The sequence below is a fragment of the Gouania willdenowi genome, chromosome 16, assembly GCF_900634775.1.
Source record: "Gouania willdenowi chromosome 16, fGouWil2.1, whole genome shotgun sequence".
NCBI lineage: Eukaryota > Metazoa > Chordata > Actinopteri > Blenniiformes > Gobiesocidae > Gouania > Gouania willdenowi.
Genome location: NC_041059.1, coordinates 22,399,728 through 22,427,098, shown reverse-complemented (window position 1 = coordinate 22,427,098; position 27,371 = coordinate 22,399,728). Strand labels below are relative to the sequence as shown.

Below are 27,371 nucleotides of genomic sequence, written 5' to 3'. Positions count from 1 at the left end.
CTAAAAATCAATGCAAACAAGAGGGGATTAAAATCGAGGTCATAGAGTCTGTGACCAAACTCAATTTTTTGGATGTACAACTTATGTCTAGAAAGAATAAATAGGAATAAATAAATAAAACAAACATATGTAGTTTTTTTTTAATTTATTGTAATGAAGTAAATATTTCAGCTGTCACACTTAATGGCTGATTGATGTATCATACAGGGTTTACGATATTTGCTGAATGATAATCAAGCCTCGAGTGGCACGCTGGCTAAATACCCAAATAGTTACCTACATACGCCCTAAACCATCAAAACCATGCGAGTAACGAGCTTTAAATTAATCTGTGTTTGGTAAATATTTCTCCATATGTGAAGCAAATCCAACTCTGCCTCATTTTCACACTTAGCAAATCAGATCAGGAGGTTTGCTTTGCATGTCACATCAGTACTCACAGCAGGTGTCAGGAGCTTAAGCTTGTATTGACTGAAGTAGGTTAGCTATGATATCAAACATACTCAAAAATACACACACACACACACCCTGCGGTCGTCATGAGAGCATTTGGCAGCTGATAGCAGAAGTACTTTTGGCATTTTTTTTAAAACTGTACCAACATTAAGGTCAGCCCTAAAGACATGAACATTCCATCCTCCAAACAGCAGCTGCTCTGTCTCACACACTCACACACATCAGTTGGCTTCAAAGACCCTCTCTCAACCTGTGAAAAATTCACTTTAAAACATCTTCAAATAAATCAATTTCCTCCTGCTTTAACCATCATCAGAAACGTGTTTGAAGTCATGCTTTTTATTAGCAGGGAGGGCAGGGAATGGTAATAATTTTTCCTCCCATCTACTTTCCTCTCCTCCTACTTGGCACCTCCTCCTGCAGGCTACAAAACTTAAGTTGTTACTTAGTTCCTGTGTGTGTGTGTGTTGTGTGATGTATGCACGTCCTCCGTGCCTATGTAGGTCTGTCATATGTGTCATATATATCTGTTAGCTGCACCTTACCAGGTGACGTGTTTGATGTTTTTCCAGAGAGCAGGTTTATGCACATTTAGGTGTTAGACATTCACTCTTAAATCATATTTTGACTTGACTAAATAGATACCTATGAAAACTTTATGTACCTGTATGGTCTAAGTTTGTATCCCTGAGGGTTCTGCGCGCACCCAGCAGACATCTATGCTGTAAATGTAAAGTGAAGTTCTGACTTCAAAGTGTTCTCTTTCCTCCTTTCTCTACATTATCGGTATTTCCTAAAAATGCATTTGTGTAATCATCCTGTGTCAAAGACACATTTCATCAGGACGGAAACACAGCAACTATTTAAAGTACAGACATAATGAAAGCAGTTAAAAGTTAAAGTGCCACAATCTGGATGAAAAAAACGAATCACCTTTGGAAACAGCCAGCCTTGCTTTGTATTTTGCATGTTGGTGTGTTGGCATTTCTCCTCTTCATTGATTGAAGCTTTAAAAAAGGTTTAAAAAAAAAAAAAAAAGCTTGTTGTCACTGATCATTCACAACCTTGTGAAACATTTTGACCATGGAGTTATGAAAAACTCTGTCCTGGCCAGATAGAATTATTTTCTTCACCTTAATGACAAAATTCAAATAGATTTGACACAGTTTCAAATATTATATTTGTGTGATAACACGTTTTTATTTTTATTTTCTACTTTTAGATTTTGAGGTTTGATTCCATCCAGTTTTTGTTTGTTTTTAATATTGTTTATACATTTTTACCATAAAATGCATACAAATTTCACCAAGTGCACACAGTTTCCACACAATCCCAAAAAAATATTTCTTCATTAGAATAAAGGAGTGTCTCAGATTAAAGCTGTAATCAGGCCTTAAAAGTTAAACCTGGCATGGCCTGAAACTGTCCAAACCAGAGTGAAGCCAGATTTTTTTAAGCCCAAAACGTTTATAGCCTGACACTATTCACATCTGTGCACGCACATGCATCTGTTGATTTTCGTCAAAAAATTAGTTGTTTATACGTTTTTTAAGATTAATTATTCCTTTTCCTGAGGCCAGCCTTCGATTCACCTCCTCAACATCCATTTACCCATCTTTCTCGCTCTAATCGAAACGCATCACCTGATCAGTTAAGAGCTTGTCCTTTCTCCTGTTTTCCATTGTGAGACTAGTAGCGCTGGGCGGTATGATCATGCATAATCAGGTGTTCACAGCATTTTCCATTGGTTGAGAGAGGAATTACTGCAGTAGAATAAGTAAATAATAATAAGAATATTATAATAATTTTATTATTAAATAATAATATGACATATACAAATATACAGAAATATACAAATATACAAAAACATAACTGAAAATTATACAAAGAAAAATAAAATATGAAATAAAATATACATAAATGACACCAAAAACTCAAAATCACAACAAATATACACGCAATGACTCAAAAAAAACCCCACAAAATGACAACAGGAATACAAAAACTTAGAGAATAATTTAGAAAATGACTAAAAATGCACACAAAATGACTCCAAAAACACTAAACAACAGCAAAAACACATATTCACTAAAAAAAAAACACAAAATACGACTAAAATAATACAAAATAAGTACATATTAATTACACCAAAAACACATAAACACAACAAAACCACTCAAAATTAGACAACAGTTTAAACTCAATGACTCCAAAAGCCCATAAAATGACTGAAAAAAGACACTAAACAACAACAAAAACACAAAAAACACTATTTAATTATTATTATTATTATTATTATTATTATTATTATTATTATTATTATTATTATTATTATATTATAGAATATATTAAGAATAAGTAAATAATAGTGATAGAGTTTGTAATCTCGATCCACCATTTGCTTTTCCTGTCGTAGCGAGTCCCTCTAGCAAACGTGTCTTGATGTGACTTTTGGCTCGACTTTTCTTTTGCGTTCCCAGTGCTACCTACTGATGTGGAGGGCGCTGACTTTAACTATACATTCTTGTATGAAGTTCTTGTATGTCTGGCGACAACTTTAGCCTGACAATACTTGCATAAAATGGTTGTTTGGTCGAATTCTGTATTTTTGAAACCAAGAAACCTCCAAACAACAGACACGGCACAAGTTCTTTTGTGTCATCATGTTCTACTAGTTCTACAGCTTCTGAGCTTTCAATGTATTTTTATCCATTTGCACAGTATCTAACACCAGAGCGCTACTGTTTACCTTCCCCCCCTGCAACCTTGAAAAGGGTCCGGTCTGAAACGCGGCGCAGCGTAGCGTTCCGAACGTAGTGTAATGAAACGCGCCGGTTCGGCAGTATATATTAAAAATTCATATCAAAACGAAAATTTACACCGGTATTTGGTATGAACTGGTATACCGCCCAGCACTAATTTGAATGTATTTATTTATATTGTATCATTTATACATTGTCCCATAAAATGTATACACATTCACACAATTCCAAAAAAGAGTTTCTTCATTAGAAAAGATGAGACAAGTGCATCAGATTAAAGCTGTAATCGGGCCTTAAAAGTTAGACACGGCCGGAAAACCGTCCAAACCAGTAAAGCCGATTTTTTTTTTTTTTTTTAAGCCCAAAACAGTTATAGCCCAACCCTGCTCACATCTGTGCACACACATCCATCATTCTTGCTCCAATAGAAACAAAACACCTGACCGCTCATTTACTGTGCAGCATCTGATCCTGACTCAAGTACAAGTAAAATGATAGAAATTAAGACCCGACTTTGCCTTCGGGCAAAGATCTTCAGCTCTAACTTAGATTGTGTCTTTATACACTGTGGTTTTGTCAAGGGTATTCCATGACTTTCCCCAGAGGAAGGAGGTATATGTTCCCTCTCTCCCTACAACCCTAAAGGTGGTATGAATAATTGGATGGATGATGGTTGAAACGTGGTTTTTTTCTGTTCAAAAACAGATCCTACAAACAAGTGAGTGTAGGTAAAGTGAGTTTATAACATGATTTGATATGAACATGTAGCCTCTGCTCTGCCTCAGATTGAAATCTATCTCAGCTCTGTGTGCACATGTGAGTGTTTGTATCTGTTCATGTGAATGAAGGGAAGGGGGTTTCCAGTGGAATCGGACATGCTCTTTCATCATTTAATCACCATGTAATGGGCCTCAAATGACCCTCACCTACGCACATGCACGCACACGGCTCCCCCCACTGCCCTGCTATTCTAACTCCCTGTGTGGTCGCTAGCTATTCGCACACACACACACACACATACACACTGACGCTGGTCCAAGCATCAAGCAGCAGATGTGTTGATTATGCAGGTTTGGTGCTCTCTCTGTGTGTTTGGCCTGCACACTGCCTCATATCATATTCTGCCAGCTGGATAGAGACTGACAGATTAACACTGAGGCAAGGTATTCTCCTGCCATCACTGCACTAACTTTCTCTCCATCATTTATTTGGCTGCAACCTGCCCAGTCAGTGAATTAGCCATACACAGCACCACATTATCTTAGTCAACATGCAACCTCTTCACTTGAGCAAGTCACTAAATCTGTAGTTTTTGCCTTTTGAAATGTTCAGGGAAAAGGCATCTGTTTGCCTTCAATCTATCCATCCTCCATGTTTCTGTGGTTATTTTGTGTTTTTGGACGTTATTCTTATTCATATTGATTCTTTTTAGGTTCTGGTGCCAAGGCAAGCTGAGTTTAAAGGAAAGATGATTGAAGTTGACATCTATGAGTCGGGGAAACACTTCCTAAAAGGCCGGCCAGTCGAAGACAGCAAGCCGTTCACCCCCTCCATTGCTGCACCGCTTGAAAGAGGGGAGGTGTCTGGTCTGATGAAGGTAAACAAACCCCTAATACACTGTACAAAAATATAAACACGCTAAGTAATATTTTTTATCATTTGGGAAATATTTCAACAGAACAATTGTGATTTTATTCTTGCCTTATTATTCAAGCAACAAAAATAATTCACTATGCACAATTCATGAGTCATCACAGCCTAAACCCACCGGGGGTCAGTCGGCAGAGTTTCCATCAAAAAGTGTAAAACGGTATATATCTGATGCATAGAGTTAACCAGATTGGCAATAGTGGCCCCTGTAGAATGTTGTCCCATTCCTACTGTTGGGCAACTGTGGCACTTGTTTCTTGGAACCTCAACATGTTTTCTGACTCGCTGATCCATAACGTCCCAAAAGTTTTCACGACAATTCACAGTGCTGCCAGTTTGTCTGAATCAACTTCTCAACTGGCTGATGGTGGAATGATGCACATTCAAGTTTGTTTACACGGCCGTCACAGATATCCCAGCTTCCATCATGCCATTGGCACGTTTTCTCATGACAACTGTGGCAGTGTGACTAGAGACAAAAGTGCACATTTTAGGGTGGCCAGCGCCTATAAGTGTGTGTGTATTGGTCACGCTGCTTGACAAACTCTATGCAGCTCAAGGGTGGAATATCCAATGAGTGAGTAATCTCATAGGGAGGGGTCAATAGGGGTGTTGTGCTGTTTCATTCTAATACGATATTGATTATCAGAACAACGATTCGATATTTGCCGATGTCACAAAGCCGATTTTGATTCGATTCGATTCAGAGGCCTACGATTGATATCTTTTTTACAATAAACAATAAAAACACAGAATGTTATTGCCTGCCTGTTTTAGGCATTTACAAGAAAAACATTCTTTGAAAAAAAGAAATAAAGAATGTGTCACCAACTAAAAATGGCGATGGATATCGATCTTGATACTTTAGATCGATTTGACTCACAATCAATTGATCAAACAATCAATTAATCAATCGAGATCCATTAATCTTTACACACCTAGTGTTCAATGGGAAGTGGGTCACCACATTTGAGGAAACAAAACATTAAGTACACCAATAAAACACTATTGTGAGCATATTTCACTATAGATCAACTTAACTAAGCATTTTTGGTACTTTTTGTTCAGTATACTTTAGAATTCTGTCATTGTCCAGTGATGACAATGGCCAAATCTGCACTGATCTACATGTTTAAAAGCCCAGTACAGCAAAAGAAAATACTATTAAGTGGCATTAGTTGACTAATGCTAACAAAGAAACACATGTAGTACTGGGGTAAAAAGACAAACTTTATATTTGGTTTGTGGCTGGAAAATCCCAAAAGTTGTGTTTCCAAAAGCCTATTTAACGTTAATGTCCTCACCAAATATACAAGGTGTGAATGTGAGTGTGTATTTTGGGTGCATGCTTGCCTCTGTGGTTGAAGCACTAGTGTGCCACCAATGAGATAAGTAATTTTAGATAAGCCTGGGCTTGCTAAACTGTCCTCTGTCTGCCTTTTCAACACACACACGCACACACGCACACAGGCATGTTAATGTATCTGTTTCACTGCATGTTATTTTTCACTCTGACTAGCTGTAGCTTATAGCTCAAGACATGGAGCCACGGAGCAGAATATGATACACTTTCTAATTTCACACTCCATCAGCCTTTACTGCCAGACAGAGAGGGAGGGGAAGGAAGGAACAGACAGAGACATGGGACAGAGGGAGGGAGATGGAGGGCTATGAACAAGGAAGAACAAAAAAGCAGAGAAAGAAATGGAATCCACAAAATGAGATGAAAGAGAATGGGAAAGGTTTCACAGTAAAAGAAGTGACACATCACTCAGCAATAAAGTTCAGCAAAGGGGGGAGACCTTGTAAAAAGAGGTGGCTTGTAAAGTCTGTAACCCATGCACACTTGCATATTTTCACCCGCCCAGGCTTCCTTTCTGGACTGATGTCACGTGGACGCTCCAAATGCATAGTGTCAAACAGACTCAGCTTCTCACGCTGTAGCACTCAGTGTGTTGTTTCTGTTGAAACTCAAAGATCAATGCATGTAGTTCATGTTTTTCTCATGTCAACAGCAAACTGAGAATAACATTTGAGATATTCTTTTTCAAGAGAAATAAAGATGAAAAAGAGAAATGTCTTTTTTAAGATGATAAAAGTCAACAAAAAAAACTTTTTATTATGAATGTTTTGGGTGTGAATACATCAACAGCATGAATGACATCTAGTATAAGCAGACATGCAGTCAGAAAGATGGTTGTTATCAGTGTCATTTAATTGCGTGTGTGAACTTGCAAAAATGTATTAATGACCGTCTCTGCTGTCCACAGCATATTGGCAATTAACATTGTGTTATATTAAGTGATCTCCAGTGATGCTTATGATGATCTATAATCCACGGTTCTTGTGACCTCCGTCGTTTGCTCTTAATGGCACCAAGTGGCACTTGAGCACAGAGCGATAACTGACCTAATGGCTCGGAAACACAGCAGTATCTGCAGGCTCGGCACATAGACGTGCTTAGCGAGTCAGCTTTAGCTATATCCTGGAAAAAATGTATCCAAATTAAACTGTATTGTGTGCACATTAACACACGTGATTCTACTAAGACTAACTATGCTAAAACTACTTAAACCAGACATGGACAATTTTGTGCGCCCCCCAAAACAAATCACCAAAAATTGTATTTAAAGAAGTTGGATGAAATATAAAGCCTGAAACTCACAAATTGCAGAAAAATGCACAAAGTACACAAAAACACAAAATACACAAAATGACTCTTGAAACACAAAATTACAACAAAAACAGACACAACAATCACTTAAACAAACAAAAATGACTATGAAAACAAAAAACAACAGAATAGATAAAGACACAAACTAAATTGCACAAAATTACAGGAAAATACAGACAACAACAAAACTACAGAAGGGGACCTCCAAAACTCACAACTCGACAATAAATATGCAGAAAATGTCAGAAAAATGCAAAAACTCAAACAATAACAAAATTAATCAAAACTGACAAAACCAAAGAGACCAAAACTTAAAACCTTTTTTTTTTGCCATGTATTAATGCTCAGATCGGTTATTATTGTAAATGCTGACATGAACGTTGATAATGTGGCCCTCAGATCAGATACAATCACATTTTTGTGGCCCCCACTGATAGAGTTGCCCATCCCTGACTTAAATTGTGGACCCAGGATCTTTATGTTCAGATCCACTGAGCGACACAACACTGAGCACTCTACATAGCGATTGCAAACAGATGCAAGTGACCAGTCGTTTACAACGTCAAAACAGGTACGCTGAAATATTTCAGTGGTTTAGAATTAGGAAGATGATCTCAGATTTAGTGCATTTAAAAACAGAGAAAAGATGACAGCACTCCTCGATCATTATTCATGTAGACTTACCACGATTACTAATGCAGTCTGAGGATTTTCACATGTGCATAAACACGGATGAACACCACATATCTGAAGATCATGCACTGTATTTTCCATCAGACTCTGCATGACTCCATCTCACACTGAGCTATGTGTGAGATGTCTTGCAGCAGGGCCTGTAATTACAGACATATGGCAGAGAGCAAAGTAAAAAAAACAGAATAAAGGATCAGGAGGAGACGCATTGTGATGAGGTGCATGATAACCGGGTGGATAATGGGAGGACAGAGTCTGAGAAGATGCAGCAACACAATGTGAGATAAGAGGGTGATTTGATAGGTAGAGGAACCACTAAGGTGTGTGAGAGATGATTGCACACCAGTAGAGGAGTCAGATATGAAAGCTTGTGTGAATTGCTATGGATGATTGGATCCAGGTATGGATGCGACACCTACTCACTTAAAGACACCAGGTAGATTTGGGACGGATGAATATAAAGACAGGTGTAGCAGTTATTGGTTGATATCAGATTTGGGGACAATTACATTTTTCAGTTACAATTACGCTCTCAACTACTCACTACTAAAGTTCAATTACAATTAATCACAATTAATGATACATCAATTTTATATAGCACTTTTTTGGACACCCAAAGTCGCTTTACAGAATTAAGGGATTATTCTTTCACTCCACACTTAGTGGTGGTAAGCTACTATTGTAGCCACAGCTGCCCTGGGACAATTACTGAGCCTGTAATAAACAACCTCGTAAAAGTTAACCTTCCTCTTGTGTTAGCTTTTTGTTAGCATCTCTTATGATAACGGGTCCTGAATCAGCTGTAAAATACATTAAAAACTTGGTTTACCTTGTTATGCTTCCTAATCAATGAAAATATAGGTTTTAATACTTTTGGTGTGGGCGTCTGAGCCTTTTTTGTGTGTCAGTATAGCCCTGGATTTAATTTTTTCTTAAAAGATAAAACATGGGAAAGCTTGATATGAAACATATTTTTATAAATTTTAACTACACATGTGTAGAACTGTACATAGAACTGTAATATGGTCCCCCAGTTTTGCGTTAAATTGACAATTTTATAGAATTTTCCTGGCAATTACAATTACGAAGTTAAATATCTGAAATAAATTACAACGTAATTACAATTACGATAGCAACTGATTTTTAACATTACAATTACATTTATAATCATGCCATAATTGTAATTATGAATTACCCCAACCCTGGTTGAAATAAAATATACATTATGTCAACTGAAATAAACAATTAACAAGGGGGGGGGGGTATTCATTGTCATCTAATGAAACACTGTAATAGAAATGTGCTATTCATTTAGAACAAGCATTCATGTAGTTTTATAAAATCTTTACGTGTACCGGTTGACTGAAAATGTGAACTTCACACTTTGAGTGCAAAGTGATAAAAACATGTATTCCTTTTAACAAGAATGCAGGTTTACTAAATGTTTTCCCTTCAAAAGACTGCATTGATTTATTATTTCTTATTGAAAAGGTACAGCATAGTTTTTCCAGTCTTGACATTGACAAATCCTAAATTTGAAGAAAGCCAACATTTGGAAAAAGACTGTCAAGTCCACATTTATGCCACTTGCTGGTAAAAGCTTGCAAAAGGAAGGGAAATGTTTTGTTTTTTATGTGCACTATTCATGATAATTCTGATACTTCATCTCAGTAAAGATGTACACAGGCTTCCAAAGTGAAATATTTGTTTTCATTGACAGAGATGAAACAACACAGTTTTTTCTCTCTCTCTCTCTGTCCATCTGTCAGCTCATCATTCACTATCTCAGCAGAGTAGGAAGGGCGGTAATGAGTCTTAATAGGACACAATAGCAAAGAAAGCACTCAACATCATGTTAAAAAAAACAGAAAAGAAGAAGAAAGTATCTTAGCCAGTGCTTTTTCTCATGTAAAATTAAATGATCAGAGTGGAGGGGCCCTGTAAGAAAGAGCGAGAGAGGTCTGAAAGAGGAGGCCAGAGTGAATGAGAGCGAGGTATATATGGAGAGATCAGGAGACAGAGAGAGGCAGCTTGGAGTGCCATTTAATAATCAGCTCTTTTCACAGCACATTTCTTCAAGAAGAACCAGTCAAAAGGGAGAGCAAGGCAAAAACGGCTCTGTGAGAGAGCAAAGTGACTGTATGAAAGGGCGAATGAAGACGGGAGAGAGAAGAATACAGGTGGTGAGCACTGTGCCTCCATAAGAGAAATAGAATAACACAAATGGAGGTAAATGGACGAACCACGGCTGGAACATTTCATTTGCTAGCTTTTCACATCCCTCCTCAAAGCATCGAGCGGTTTCTCTCTTTTCTTCCTCATTCCATCCTGAGTACTTTTCTCTTTCAAATGCCTTAACCTTTTTCCGTGTGTAATTTACATGTTGAGTAAGAATATGTGCCAAGCAAATTTTTTTTGAAACGATTGTGCATGGATGTGATCATTTGATCCAGCACAGTGTGAGTGGGTGGGATTTTTTGTACTTTGCATCATAATGCATGTATATCATATAAAACTGAAGCACATGCTGGCATAGACGGTCAATTCTTTGGTTAAACAATGTCTTTACATTCAATGATCCCTGTACATGCACAATTATATGCATGTACATGCTGAGGTCCCCCCCACCCTCACTCTTCAATGTGCCAGGCACATTCTTTCTTGCCACAGGCTGTTTTAGACGCATCCTCTACACACACACACACACACACACACGCACACACACACACACACACACACACACACACACACAATCCTAACACACAGACAAGAAGCATGAACATCTAGCCTCCGCTGTCTATTTGTTGCTGTGACATGCAACTCCGAAGAATTGTTGCTTTCATGTTGCGTTATGTTCTCGTGTTGTCATCTTTATTGTCAGGAGACGAACCAAAATTGAAGATTAGTCGAGCCTTTATGGTCAGGAAACAGTTAATCCTCTCAAATCTATTTCTGAACTTTTTCTTCATATTTCAAATGTCAAAGAGTGCTGTTTGGCCTTTGCATGACTTTGTTTACTCCAGTGGCAAATAATGCATTTTGCCTTCAACAGCAACATCAGGCATGGTTATTTTAAGCATTTCATTTAGCATGTCAAATTACATTACAGGGCCTGTACTAAAGAGGCGAAGTCACAGTAACAAAGGAATAAATGTGACAAAGACATCAGTCCAAGCCGCTCTATTTTTAGTTTTCCCCCCTTTAACGTCCAACGCAATTACAAAACCTCTTTCTGATTTATCCTCTTTACATGTCAAAGGCCTGTGGACACCCTTTGTTTGGAGCAAATGGAAATTGAACACATGGCTGAAACATTTGTCCAAAATGAGTAATCGCTCAATAAGTATTATTTAGTTTAGCTTTTGGTCAGTGATACTATGAATATTGCCGTCCCCAATCTAGCTTTTTTTTTTTTTTCACTTAAACCTTTTTTCAGCTAAAGAATCATTTAAGACTTTTCCAATGAAGTCTGCATTATCAGGATTACACAAGAAGTTTAGGGAAATAAATCTTTGAATTTACTTCTTCTTTTGAATTGAACTGTATCACAAAAAATCCTCCAAAACTGGATTTAGTTACTTGAGGGAAGAACAAATGTGGCGTGTTTACCTTCAGAGATAGAAAGTGAAGATCATAAGATCTACATCAGTTCAGACAAAGTTTATCATATCGTATTTGAACGATAACTAGTGCAATGTAATGTTAAGGGTTAAACCATGGGACCCTGTGACCACAGTAAAGATAAATTGGGTACTTGAGGATTTACAACATGTCTTGCAAATGTATTAATTATGGATTTCTTTACCACACCCATATCTAGATGATAAATTCTAAAGGAGCTTGTTTTTTTTTTTTTTACCTCCATCCTACACAACATGCACTTCAGGGAGAAGTGTTGCCTTTCTAGTGACCGTGTAGTTTGTTTAGACCAGATGGTAAAACTCTATATATTACATGGCCTGGATTTATTTGACAGTTTTCACTCATCTATACATTAAATAATAATGTACAGGCCTATAACTGACTGGGCTACTGAAAGAAAGTCAAATTAAATATGTTATCTCATTTAAAAACAAAGTGCATTGAAGTTTTTGATGAAGAGCAGCTTCTCTGCTTTATTACAGTGAAGTCTGTCCCTGACATATTATATTATATTATATTATATTATATTATATTCTCGTCTCTGCTTGAAAGCTTCACATTCATCATGGCGTGCATCATTTCTTGTGCACGCTGCTTTATTCCCACATTCAATTCATGATCTTTTAGGGTTTCAGGATTTATTTTGATCAATATTGTAATCAAGATTATAATCAATTATTTATCATGTTCGGGAAAAAAAATCAGTTTTTATTACACTACTTTTAAACAAAGAATATGTGTACAGTTTACAGTACAAAATGAAGCTTTAAATAAGAATTCTATTAAAAATTTTTTTTTTTTAGTTTAGTTCAGTAAAATGTACCATAGGCTAACAAAATAAATATATTAATATATTATAAGTGCAGAGCCCGTATTTTAAATGTAAATATTGCCGACAATCAGATTTATTTGATCATTTCAACCAACATCGTGATCAGGATTACAATTTGATGAATTGTGCAGCCCTATGAACTTTATAACATGGCTCAAGTACAGTTGCAATGAAGTGCCAAGGATCTCTGTGAAATGTGCGCTGACATTTATGCTTCTGATACGTGGTTAGCATTTTTTGGAAGCGCGCGTTAAAGGTGTTGACGCAGAGGGCTGCGCAAAGCTATGGCGTTGACGTGACACAGAAACACAAATCACACTTAATTGTTTACTTTAAATAGTTTTCACTCCGTGCTCCGTCTCAACCTCTGCTTAGGACGCTTTAGTGCTCATTTGTAATATGATCCGCGGACACGTTGGCCTGTATACAGTGCATGCTGGCCGCACTGTTTGCTCATGTCATCACAGCGTTTCGGTTTCGGTCGAGCTGTTTTGGTGAGAAAGGTGTTCCTCAGCCACATAGTGCTTGTGTATCTCCATCCTCTCATACGTTTGACACGTTTGTGTTTACCTAATGCCTCGCTGTGTTCTGTATTTAGTTACTGTAAGATGAACCTTCCTGGGTTGGTAATAGCACAAGTTTTTACAGAGTAAAACCAAAGGCCTGTTTACTCCTGTTTTAGCCAAATGTAGATAATGGTGGTGTCACGTGTCCTAATTACTTTACAGACACCCAGCACACACTACAGATGTTTAGGTTAAGCGTGATCTTTCTCACAAGAACATGAGACTTAACCTCCACTCTGGTCTTCCTCTTTTCTGTGTCCACTTTTAACAATCTATTTAACAAATTAAAAGAGTCAGGAGGTGAAATATTATTCAGTTCATGTTGTCTTTTAACCCCTCCATCGTGCATCTCTTTGGTCATAAATACAGCTGCAGCCCAATGCGATGCCCAATGTGGCTTTGGCTTTGTTGAGTCACCCGTGACTAAGGAGCCTGTTACAATATTATTTACACACACACACACACACACACACACACACACTCTTTGCACGGTCATTGTGTCCAGAGTGACACTGACAGCTGGTGAGGATCATGTGAGAAATGTGACCACTATGCATTGTGTGCTTTCTAGGTCTTGTGACACATTGTTAGTTCTGCAGTGTGTGTCAACAAAGGCGGCATCAGCCTGATTTTGGTTTTGAAAGAATGCATATGTTTGATTTGGGTCATGGTATTTTAATTAGACATTTAAACATTTTAGAGGCTTAGACCTTGAGGAGGAACACATCCTGGTGTGCTGCCTTTTGTGGTTTGTCAATTTAGCCAGATAATGTTGCTCATTTTGTCTGAACTGAGCAGAATGACCAACATTAACCAGCAGGTAGTCGCGCACACCCAGACCTTTGCTCCCAGGTGAAATCGAGCAGGTGGTGAACTGCTAGTAAGGGCTTCATCTCTAATCTTTTTTCTGCTCCTTTTCTTCCATGTCCCATTTCTTCTCAGTGTTTCCACGTCTTTTCCTCCATGCCCCTCTTTCCCCCTGACTCCAGCTGTGCTGACACGCACCCACTGCCACTCTGATTTTCCCTTATCCTCCCTCTTTGTAATAGATTTTAGACTGTACCATTCAGTCTCGCTGCCTACACCCCGTTGTTCAAAAACACCTGCAGAGACGGAAAAATGGAGGCATGGACACCATGTCAGTCAGTATGCTTGGCCAGTCAAGATAATGGTTTAGCACTCTACTGTTCGTCTCTTAGTACTTCCCACTCAATATTTATCAATGTATTTTTGTCCTTGAAAAGCAAATAGTGACATTTTAGTTTAAGGATGCCTCATTTCAACGCATCATTTTTACATAAAAAGTCAGAAGAGCCACTCAATATATATATATTTTTTTTTCATTCATATATTGAAGTGGTTACATTTCAAGTATAAAAGGCAATTTTAGTTAAAAAAAAATTAACCTAAATATACTGTAATTATATGATGTAGTCAATTAGAATACTGTCCTCCTTGTGTGGTGAAAAAACACAAGAAATCATGGTAAGAATGTAGTAAATACACTTCATGCATCTGTCTATGAAAGTCTTCATCCCACAATGCACATATTTTTTTGAGCAAATCAAATAATTGTCATTTACCAAAGATGCCACCTTGTACTATTGACTATTATTTTCATTTATTTAAAAAGCAGTTCACCGTAACCCCAACCCAAGTCAACAGGAACACTCTAAAGTAGTATTTACTGGAATTGAAAAGGGGATAAAACAGATGATTTTATCTTAAAGTAGAACAATACACTAAAGTAATACACCCCTGCCTGGATTTATGCTCCACTTTTGGCCACCGTTGTATGAATATTGTGGACACAGCTGCTCACAAAGTCGTTTTATCAACAAAGATTGCAGTGGGTTTTAGCATATGGGAGTCCAGCTATAATGCTAACAGTCCTCTGTCCCAGATTAGCTTTCCTTCTGCAGTCTACAGTTACTGCAAGTGACTCATGGGTGCGTCACACAGGAATCACCTTTCGTGATATCCGTTATCTTATTGTCTTCTTTTGGTACGGTGTGGTGAGGAGGTGAGTGTACACACACATCCATATCTTATATTTACTCCACAAAGTCCCTTTTCTATCTTTGTATTTTAAATCAGTGTGCAGTTTGCATATTAAGGTAGAAGTTTTATTTGCAATCATATTTTAGTTTTATTAAGGAAGGCAAGGCAAATTTATTTGTATAACTAATTTATTACACAAGGCAATTTAATGTTTTACATGCTTAAAAAGTGCAACAGACAACATTAAACAGTTTAAAAATCAATAATAACATTAAAATCAGCAGTAAAAACATTAAATAAACAATAAAATTATTTATAAAAACTCTCTCTGTTATACGCAGTAGAAAAAAAGAGTGCCTTTAACTTGGATTTAAAAATGTTCACATTGGAAGAGGCTGAACATTAAGAAAGGCATTGACAACACCTTAAAAAAAGAAAAGGAATTAAAAGAGGAGCGGATAGACATTAACATAAAGGTGTGATGAATGCACGTTGGAGGTAAAAGTGTGCTGCCAGATCTCGTACTGCGTGCGAGCAGAGAGAGTGAATACAGGCAGAGAAAAAAAGACTATTGAGTAGGAGTGGGAGATTCAGGAAGGCAGAAATAGTCAATACACCTATGGTAAATATCACAGCCAAACCTCCTACACATCATTCCAGCGTGAGCTTGATTAAAGGTTGTTCTAGAGATTTTAATCAATTTCTTAATATCACCCTTCATAATTTATGCTTGTGATGATGAGGCATTTTACCAGCTGTCATGTGCCAGATAACGCACAGAAACCAGCACACGGATGTTCCGATCAATTTCCTGAGCAGACAGAGTTTAACATGTCTCGCGGCTCATTTTCTCATCCACTTTGTTTATTTGTTGACTTAAGAAAGCCACGTTTTGGGTAGAATCAATTCTGTTATTGTTACTTGAATCAATCAGCTCCACCTGATATCAAACATCAGACTTTAACTCTCACACTTGAAGATAAAGTTTAATACATTTGTAAACAAACAGGAGAGTTAATGAGGGAGGGGCGAGACATAGACGAGTGGATCAATATTCAGTGTTACCAACACCATCAGCAGTGCAAACATTTTCACCTCAGTTTAGACGGCTTTTCTTTTCATCGCAGCTTGTTTTTAATAGGTTAAAATAGACAGCAGCTCAAGCTTACTGAGTATGTGTGTGTTTTATCGTAAACATTAAACCCAACTGGTAAAAACTCTTAAAACTTTTAGCAGCATTGGTCCATGTTTCTTAAAGCTGATATCTGGAGTTTCTGAGAAGTCTGTTTACAGTATGTTTGATTCTTTTGAAATGCAAAAAATACCTAACTAGTCTTTTACTATGATCTACTGCCGGTGATCATTCATATACATTAATCTATATAAGTCCCTCCTTCGTCCTATAGACCCCTTTACAAATGGAAACGATCGCCGAGTGCACCCAGCCAATAGGCTTCAACTTCCTCTTTTTGAGACTGTCAATCAAAGTGAATGCAACCCTTACCCAGCCAGAGAGCTGGGTAAGGGCTCAACACTTATCATTAGGAAACAAAGCCAACTTCTATTTTCTTCTTATAACGTATGGATTGTTAGCTAGCATGATTTGAGCTAGCAAGACCTTCTCTAAGCTCCACCCCGTCCTCTTTCTCCTGTATGCTCCCACCGGAGATCTGTTCAAAGCCACACCCCCACAAGCTTGAATATTGCATCTGATATAAAAATCACAAATCCTCAAGACAAGAAGCAAAATAAGTAATGTGCAAGCGAGTAATGATACGAGGGAGAATCTCAATCACACATAGAGGTTCCCAGTCCCAACACAAAATCAGAACCTGGAAAAAATCAACGACGGCACATTGATAGTTGACGGTCAACTGTATTGCCTTCATTTGAAAGATAGTGAATGTTGCATTGCAACAGAAAATGAAAAGTGATCGAATTAAGACAGTCGTGGAAGCAGCAGTTGAGATACTAAAGAAATATCAGCAGAACTTATTCATACATTCGTACGCTAAGTACCAGCATTAGTACTTAGCTGTGTTCTTTGTAGAGTAGAGTAGGGGGTGATATGTACCCATTCAAGTTGGTTGCAACACAATAACGAAGAAACAATAAACACAGCAAAACAAATGCTGATCTGTCCTTCAGAAAGACAACAACCTCTGCATTACTTTTCAGCTGCTCCATACTTCCTGGAACGCTGTCATGTGATGAGTGTTTACGCAGGAGAAGGGAGGGATAGAGGCGGGCGGGGGCAGGACGAGACAATAAGGCATCTGATTGGTTCTTTCCATTTAGACCGAATGGCAGGGATTGGTCAGAGTATTTTTTTTTACAAAATTCCAACTGCTACAGAGGTCTGATTCTTTTTGTTTTGTTTTCTGAATACATAATGCATTGAACTACGTTCTGGATGGAAGGAACATTTCACCCACAATAACAAAAAGCTTTCTGAATTGCAGACTCAAATTTCCCAAAAACAAGCATTGCCAGTGTTTGAAAAAGACCTGTTGTTGTTGATTCGCCCCTCGCTAACTGCTAGTTCTTATATCACACCCAAAGTCATTTCCTTAATGCAGTACAATTTTTTGCAAACTCGTATCACATGATGTAAAAAGTCTCTGAGGAGAATTCCACTCGGCGTTTGATGAATATGTTTTTGTCTTACACGTCAATAGCAAATGTGTAGATAGATACAAAGTCGGTACTGCATTGGGATTAAAGTATGTAAACACATGGAGTTAAATTAGGATTTTAGTTGCAAATAATGAATAAATCCATCTTTTTCGTCTTGAACGTTGAGATTTCCTGTACACGTCAACTGTGACACCACCAGACTGTGTCACATGACACCTTTCTGATTTCAGCTTGATTCAACAGACAACATTCTACAGTAATTGGATTGCTACAAAACTGCAGAAAGAGAGATAACAGCATCATAATTAAACTCTACTCATTTGCATCAGGAAAGGAATGGTCTCATGGACGCTCTCATCCACTAAGTATTGATAACAAATGAAACATTTAAACACGTAGCGGTGGGGATGAAGCTGATGGAGAGGCAGACGAGTAGATGTGTGCGAGTGAAGAAGATAAATGCAGATAAATCCCTCTAGTTCACTATTACATCTATAGATGTTAATGCTATCTAAAGATATACTACTGAATGTTTCATCAGCAGCAATGATCCATAAAGGGTGCTCACGGAAGTCGTTATATCAAGTAGAAAAAAATGGCAGTAAATAGATGATGATTTGCTTCTTGGCGTCACAATTTAAACTTGACATTGTTTAATACAAACACAATGGACGTTGAGACTTTGTCGCCTGGCTCTGTATCTCTGCTCTCCTGCCATGTGCTTGTCAGCATCAGCGTTTCTCATCTTTCACTGTCACCGTCTCCTTGGCTGAATGTCTTTTATTAGGTCTAAAGAGAAGTCTGTGATTAGATCAGATACTTGATGTGTTGGATCACTATAGTAACCACTCTGCTGTCGACCTGTCTTGCGTGTTTGACTTGTGACCACAGACAGCTGATTAAATCCCAGGAGGATAATTATGAATCATGGACTTTGTTTTATTTGACCCGCGACTGTCACTTTGTCGTCAAGTGTGTGACGGTAGGCATAGGCAGGCATTTATCAGTGTGTCTGTGTGTGTGTGTGTCATGGGCTTTGGACTCAGTGGTGATCCTAGGGTATGCCAAGGGGCCCCTCTGACAAGCATTAAACATAATTACCGGCATTTTTTGTTTACTTGTTTGTGTGTTTGTTTGCAAAATAATTCAAAAAGTCATCAAGTCATTTGGCTGGAGTTTTACTTATGGACTTGGCCTTACAAAAGGAATACTAGGTTCAAGTTTGACCAGAAATAGGTGATATGTTCTTGCCGAATTTTAAAAAACAAACAAAAAACCACCCTATCTGTCATAACGGGAGAACCGACATTGTTGAGTAAATGGTTGAACACCACAAATAAAAAACCTGACCTAAAAACATGCAAATGTAATTTCATCAAGGACAAAATAGGTGTAAATAATGCATGACAGCGTTTATCAAACATTGAATTGTTCCCCGAATTCCAACCTATACTTCGGCTTAATTAGCTTTCAAAAATAAATAATAGTTTTCTATACCTTGACGTAACTTTGTTTAGAAGTATTGTGAAGAGTTGCCGGGTTTCCAAAAGAAGCTAACACAAGTGCGGCTGGGTTGCCGATTACCCGGAGCTTAAAACAACTATGACCCCATCTTGGAGGCAGAAAACAGTGGTGCAACCGGATGGTTTTCAAAATAAAAACAGTTCAAGTAACATGGGTTACATGAGTAAAGTTTGTCAACCATCAGGGGCCCCAGGCAGCTACCTGGTTTGCCTGTTGGCAAGGTCTGCCTCTGATTGGACTGGGGGGTAAAGGGTACTGAGTGCTCAGGGCCCAAGGCAGAGTGGGGCCCTTAGAAGTCTGTTTTAAATGCATTTTAAACATTTTAGTTTATGTATCAGTGCATTAAAACAGTATGCATTAAAATGATACGACCCACATGTGCTTCTGCAGGTGCGCTGTGGCAGGTAGTCTGAACTGTGGATGTGACTAGGAGTGGGAGATAGACAGCAGCAGGAAACCAGGTCTTTCCTCAACAAAGGAAAACCAGGTTTTACAAAAACTGTTCACTCAATTATTCAGAGGTGAACTTTATAACACTCATTTTTTTTAGGCAATATATTATTTTGATTGAAATGAACTACATGCACTCTTGCATATTTAAATGCTGGGACATTCCTTTTGCACATCAAATTTTAATTGGAAATTAAATGATTTAAAAAAATAAAAAAAAGATTTTTTTACCTTCCTTGTACACGTTTGCTTTTTTTTCATATATATTTATTTTTTGTTATACCATCCTCCCCACCCCCAAAAACTAAATATTTTACCAGCCGCGACTAAATTGTAGCAACAATACAGTATGTCTCAAACACAGTATTCAATAAACCACCAAAATATAGTCGAACAGATGAATAAAATACAAACAATGGATACGGAGTCATTAGGTTATTGTGAAGAAAAAAGAAAGCTTATATAACAATGCAAGAATAGTATAGTTTTCCCTAAAAAAGAAGATATACATGACTTACAGTAGGTGCCCAACAAGATGCTTTGTATCCAGAGCCCAAAAATGCAAAATGTGGTGCTACGCCCCTGGTGTGTGCGCATGCGTGTTGGTAAAATGACGAGTAAACATTCTAAACTCCATATGATGTGAAACTGAAATGATTTAATGATGGAACTTTCCATTTCCTTCTCTCTCCACAGGAAGCAGCAGCTAATGGCGTCCGAGCTCCTATTGGCTCATTCTTCAGCGGCTCCCACTGTGTGGACAGGGACACACTAAAGATGCTGGGGATGGGACTGGCCCTGGCTGCAGCCATTTTGGCCCTCGTTATTGAGAAGTTGTACTAAGCAGCTGGTTAATCTGAAAGGTTGGATGAAGTGTTAAGGTCACAACATGTCGTACAACATCTCTGTGTTGTGCTGTAGATCACTGCTCAGTGGACAAAGTGGGACAGGTTGTAATAGATTACACTCAAATACAGATTTGTTGTATTAAATTGTGTTTTTAAATGCTTGTGGGTTTTTTTTTTGCCGCTTGTCCAAAAGCTGTATAGAAACTAGGTTTGTGTCTCTGCAGCAGGCCATGATTAAGTTTAATGATTAAAGAGGTTTTGTACAAAGCTCATAAAGTTACGCTGTAACCTTCAAAATATTTATTTTTGAGCAGAGAAGGTGAATGTTTTTTCAGAGCTGCGTAATTAAAGTTGTTTTTACAGGTTTATTGTGTGATTTATTGTTTCCGTGCGGCTTGACATGGTGAAATAAAAAACTTGATGTGTAATGATTTGTAATAGCATCAGGTTTGATGGTAGTGAATAATTGAATTTCAAACCAATAAACTATAGAGTGCATTAAGTTAGCTGGGATCAACTCCAGTTCAAAACCATCACTGGTATTAGATCATTTATGGAAAAATATGACTGCATAATTTTCCAGTAATATCTACCTGTAGTTTTGATCCTCTACAAAGATATGTACGGTAATACTGCATTTTATTTGGATGGTGGTTTAGCAGCACTGCTTCTATCAAGGCTTTCCTCAAGCACCAGTATTAGTGTTTCTTAGTAGAGTTTGCATGTTCTCCTAGATCAGGGGTGTAAAACTCATTTTCATTCAGGGGCCAAATGCGGAGCAGTTTGATCTCAAGTGGGCCACAGATTTTATGTGGGAAAATTAGTAATTTCAACATTATTTCTCCATAGTTTTACGCTTCTACGTATACATAAAATACAAAATATGTAAGAAACTGACAATATCCGAGCAACAAGTGATAGATATCAGTCCCAACAGGAAATTTACTTTAAATATCCTAGATTTTGTGACCGATTTCTATTTAATTAATGAAAATATGATGTCATATTTCAGGAAAATTAAAAGTTTTTGTAAGAATTTGAAGTTTTTTTTCAACATTTTAACATTAAAAAATGACTGCAATCATGCGATAAACACCAGGAAAAATGTGAGCCCCTGCAAATATGGTTGAGTTTCATTTACACAATGATTCATGTTTTCTCTCTTATTTTTATTTTCTCCTGCAAACCAAATTTGATGCTCCTGGGCCAAGAGTTTGACACGTGTCCGAGTGCGTGATCAGTTTTCTTTTCTTCCTTTGTTTTATTCATTGAGAACCAATTCTCACTTGCAATGATCTGTCCCAGTGGCAGAAGATACAGTATCAAACACATAAGATGATTGAATACATAAACAAAGGGAGCTAAATAAAAGTACAAAGACAAGTATTTTCATAATAAATAAAACAAAAACAAAAAAGGATTAGAGCTAAATTACTCCATGGGCAAAAAAGTCAACAACAAATACACTGTTTAGAAATAATTTCCTTTGAAGGTAAAGTAAAATGTTCCAGTTTCTGTGTTTTTTTCAAACTTGAGTCCATTGTTTTTACTGGTGGAGATGCTAAGTAGTGATTGCAGACATGGAGGTAATGAGATATTTATAGGTGACTTTGATGTCTGATGTGGAGTGATGGTTAGTTAATGAGAGAGTATAGATCACAATAAAGGGGCATTGGTGACAAAACGGACCGCTTCTTTTACAGCTCATAAAATGTCAAATTTTGTGTTAAATATTTGAAAATTAATCAACAGTATTATTATCATTTGTATTGATTAAACAGCTGCACATTCCTATCTGAGTGGTAGAGCCAGCGTCCCAAACACAGTCTTTAATACAGTGTTTACAACCCAAAGTGTCTAATAATTGATTTTAAAAGATTACTGATTAAAAATACATTTTATAATGTTTAATTCTTATTCTTTTTCAAATTAAAACAACTGCATTATATACTTTCACTTTTTCATATATAAAGAAAAGAAAGAGAAAAAGGAAGAAAAGTTAATAAATGAATAAATAAGTCATATACAGTCTAAACATAATCCTGGCTGTTGTGTATTTGTTACACACACATTATAACAAACATGATCAAAAACAAATTAATTATAGGGGAAAAAAAATGTCTTTGCGTTCGACAGAAATTTGTGATATCAAAATGGGGTCATGATGCAAGGTTGGGAACCATATAATACTTCAGCTATGGCGCAACCAGTGTCATTGTATACTGGCAGGATGGTGTGTGTGTGTGTGTGTGTGTGTGTATATTCCTCTCCATGTGTAATGTTCTCAGTCTGTGTGTGTTTCTGTGTGCGATGGTCTGTACATATCTGTGTTGTCTGATGTTGTGTCTGTAGATTCATACGAGGCCTAATTTAGCAGAACGTAAGCATACGTGCGTGTGTGTGTGCGTGCGTGTGCATGTGTGCCCAACAGGAGGGACGGGACTCATCACTCTTGTTAGACCTACAGTACCACTGTTCTTAACACACACGCACACACACAAGCAGGATTGTATTATTTAGGTAAATGATGCATGCCACAATCACGTGCACTCGTCTTTTCACCTTGCAGATTCATGACGCACACCGTCACCATCACAGCGTAATGCAGCTTTGTAGTTTACAGGCAAATGATGCATGTCAGGCAAACCTGCACAAAAAAACGTGGGCACCAAAGCTTTATTTTACTCGATCAAATGATGCATGTCCCACACAGTGACACACACACACACACACACACAGAGGCTTTGTATTATGTGATCAAATGATGCGTGTAGCTATGCAGCTTGTTACATCCATCCAGCAGTGCCCTATATTATTCTGCAGCCATCCGTACTGTGCGACAGTTCTTTTGATGCTTTGTAAGCACATTTCCTTCCCTGTGTATGTCAGTTATACCACATTGTTCTCCAATGAAATATGGATGCAACAACACCCTTTATTGTTTGGGAGATCATCACTTACTATGAAATATTGAGGCACGAGCCATCCCAAGACGATCATTATTCACTTTGCATCGTTCGGTTCACTTGTGAAAGACAACGAAACAAAAGTTCAGTTGTTTTCTGTAGAAATCAAGAGTTTCTGAATCCTTCTTGCCTCATTTGGAGCTGATGCTGATCCGTCACCTGTGCAATAATGTCCTTTTGACAGTAAATAAGACCAAAATGATCACGGGATTAAAAATAATAACTTGTGTGTCAATTATAATTAGTTGTTTTCCTATTGTTTCTTAGTTTTTTCTCCAACTCACTTTTCTCGCAAAGGAAGGTTGCATCAGTTTTTATTATCACTAAAATAATGATGTGCTAAAACTAGTTGCCCAATATCTTTTGATGAGATGTAAACTTTGATGCATTTTGAGTGAAACGCTGATAAGAAGGGAACAACAGTAATGCTTACACAGTCATAGCATTCTGAATATATTAAGACTAAAAGTCCCAACATTTATGCTCACTTCAGGTGTTAATGCTGTTACACAAAATACACATTTTACATTATAATGTAAATATTAAAGAAAGTTTATTTTGTCAGTAAACATCACACTGACCAGTGAGTAATTTGAGATGTTGTCATTGATAAAAATAAACAAGACAAAGGTGAGCACAACTCTCGTGCCTTAAATAATACCACCCTGGGGGGCTCGGCCGGGGGCCGGTGAGGCGACTTGCAGCGTCCCCTTGGTGCCCTAGGAGGCTGGGGATGTGGTCGTCGTCCCTGGGCAGGCTGCTGCCGGTGCTGCTTCTATTCCAGGTCCTTCTGGCCTGGGGTCCGGTCCCTGCTGGCTCTGGGCCCACCGGTGGGCGCCCACTGGCTGCCTGTTTGGTGCGGCTCTGACCGTCTGCTGGGCGTGGGCCTTGGCTCCTCTGCTGGGATCTCAGGCGGGGAGGCCCTCTGGGCCCTCTCCTTGAGGGGTTTGGTGCTATGGCAGGGGTGGGTGTTGGTGGGGGGCCTTGGGGTTGGGGGTTGGGGTTTGGTGGAGAGGTGCGCTGACTCCTTGGGGCTTTCTTGGGTGTGTATGTGGGGGGTGGTGGCTGCCTCTCGGCTTGGCTCGGCATCACACTTGTTACCATACTGGCTGAACTGATTAGACAACACAATAAGCACAATATGCACAAGTATAACATCACATCTCACTATAAAGCAGTTCATTCTTCCCATTTCCTACCTTGACTCCCTGTTCCTGACCCAGGTGTAACACTGCCCTCTCTTTTTATATTCTCCCTTTCATAAAGTGTTTCTTACCCTTCCTTAGGAAGGGCTGAGGATGGTCACAATTATGCAATAAAATAAATTCATTTATTTCATTGCAATAACAAAACATGCATTACTGTCTAAAAAAGATTGCGCTTCTTGTAGCGTTGACCTTTGACAGCATGTGCAGACAAGGTAAAGTGATAGAGGTAGGTATAAGCATTCACCTTTCCCTCTGTTCACGGCCACCATCATTATACTGACTCAATTTATCCACATCTGTCACTAGACACAATAAGCACACCTGTAGCATCACATTACACTCTTCCCCACTCCTTCCATTGTCTCACCCTAACTCCCTTTTCCCTGTTCCCTCCCCCCCTCTTTTTATATCCTCCCTTTAATAAATTATTTCTTACCCATCCTTAGGGAGGGCTGGTGATGGTCACAATTATGCAATAAAATAAATGTATGAATAAATGGGGATAAAGTGACATTTTGAGAATAAATCTCAAAATAAATAGATCTCGTCTTATTCTCACAAAACTATTCAAGACTGAAAGTCTCAGGTCTTGGGGCATGACACCTCATTGTTTTTAGACTTTGGTGAGATTTGTTAGTGTGATAGTACATAGAATGTTGTCATTGTTTGTATGGTACAGTCTCTGGTTTGCATGATTGTAACAGTCCCCAGGCTTTAATTTGGAATAATATGTTGAAAGAATGAGTTATGTTAAGGAGGACAGTAAAAAGAGGTCATTTGGTCATTCTGTTGGTTTAACCATTTGTTAATATTGTGCACAGCAGTGAAACCTGCAGCAACAGTGTAATTACATGTAGATAGAGTATTGAGGGTGGGGACATCTCACTGTTCAGATAATGCAAAGATTAGAGTGAACAGAGGGAGTGGATGTGTGCTTATAAGTGTGACAGAGCTGTTAGTTGGAAGCAAACAAGACATTTCCAGTCGAAAAATGAGCTCAAGCAGACACATGATCATGTACTCATGATTTCTATGCAAACAGTAGAAGACCATCCTCTATAGCAGCAATTCTCAACAGGTGGGTCGGGACCCAAAAGTGGGTCATCGACCTGTCCCGGTTGGGTCGCGGACAGCTGGTCAAAAATACTTGATGTCTCTCATGTTGGACTTTTATTTTGAAAGAAATTCCTATTTTGACAGGCATGCTGTGAAATGTATGTTGCATGGGAAAATATATAAATTTGTTTTGTTTTGTTGGTTGAATTCTAAAAAAAAAAAAAAGTGGGTCTTAATTTAATGACCGTGGCCAAATGTGGGTCCCAGAGTGAGACCAGTTGAGAAACACTGCTCTATCTTTATTACAACTCATCACCAAAACTTGAATCTGCTTAGTGTACATTGTTCCTGTCTATTAGTATCTATACACACTTATCTCAACATGACAGAAAACATGAAGAGGTAAAGCTCTGATTTATTATTTGCTTGTTGGCCAAACATTTTCTAAAAATAACTTAAGGTTATTTTGAATTTGGCTTTAAGTTTTTAGATTTCTATGAAACAAATACATTCATAACAACTGTCAAACACACTTCATGTGTTTTAGGTCAAAGTCGATGTGAAGACATTTCACACATTTTGAAAAACGATCTGGTCTTTTTTTTATGTCCTCTGTTGTTTTTTTTTTAATAACGATTAAGTTATTCACACGCATGCATATGTTTTAAAGTAAGTCATTAGAATTATTTATCAAGGCTTAGAGGTGTTGTTAGAAATACGTTAATTACTAAGTTTTTGCTTGGCGTGCGTATTCTGCTGCCACTGAAGCTTATGATTATCTACAGGCAGATGGAGATTCTCATTAGCCACCATCTCAGGCAGGTGACCTTTTCATTTCTCCCTAATGAAGTAAAATCCTGACCATTCTCTGCATGCACCCTTGGATCGTTCTACGACAGTTTGAGATTCACTGTAAATCATTTAATTACATCCAGAGTCAAAAGGTTGTATCACTTTGTAAGAAGGAATTCTCTTTTATTGCCCTCTACTTTGATGCTATCATATTTTTAAAAAAAAATTATAATCAATAAGTCACTTCTCATACATAATGTCACAAAAAATGCTTTATAATATAAAGCAGGGGTGGACTGGGACCAAAGTCCAGCCCTGGCATTTTGTGTCCAGACCAGAACATTCTGTCAAAGACCGGACCGACCCACTTCGGGTCGACGGCCCACCAGGATGATGCCCGCTATGCCAGATGGCCAGACCACCCCTGCTATAAAGATGTGGGAGTTTGGTATTATGTGCATGTGTTCGCCCTATCATTAAAGCCCTTTCTTAAAGTACAGTATGTATTTAAAGTGTTATAACTCAGAATAGGCTAAAAAGTATACACCGTATATGCAGAATACATTATACATGAGGGATTTTGTGTTAGGAATTTAAATCATGAATACAAATTG

The 27,371-nt window shown here is 38.0% G+C and overlaps 1 protein-coding gene across 1 annotated transcript in view; it reads left to right on the top strand.

The window, feature by feature from the left end:
• Positions 1 to 21,101, top strand: part of cdkal1 (CDK5 regulatory subunit associated protein 1-like 1) — a 259,308-nt gene extending 238,207 nt beyond the window's left edge. The window contains exons 13-14 of the mRNA XM_028471816.1: positions 4,651 to 4,815; positions 20,584 to 21,101. Of these exons, the coding sequence (XP_028327617.1) occupies positions 4,651 to 4,815; positions 20,584 to 20,730 (312 nt within the window). The 3' untranslated portion in view covers positions 20,731 to 21,101. The remainder of the gene's footprint in view (positions 1 to 4,650; positions 4,816 to 20,583) is intronic.
• Positions 21,102 to 27,371: the final 6,270 nt, after the last annotated feature.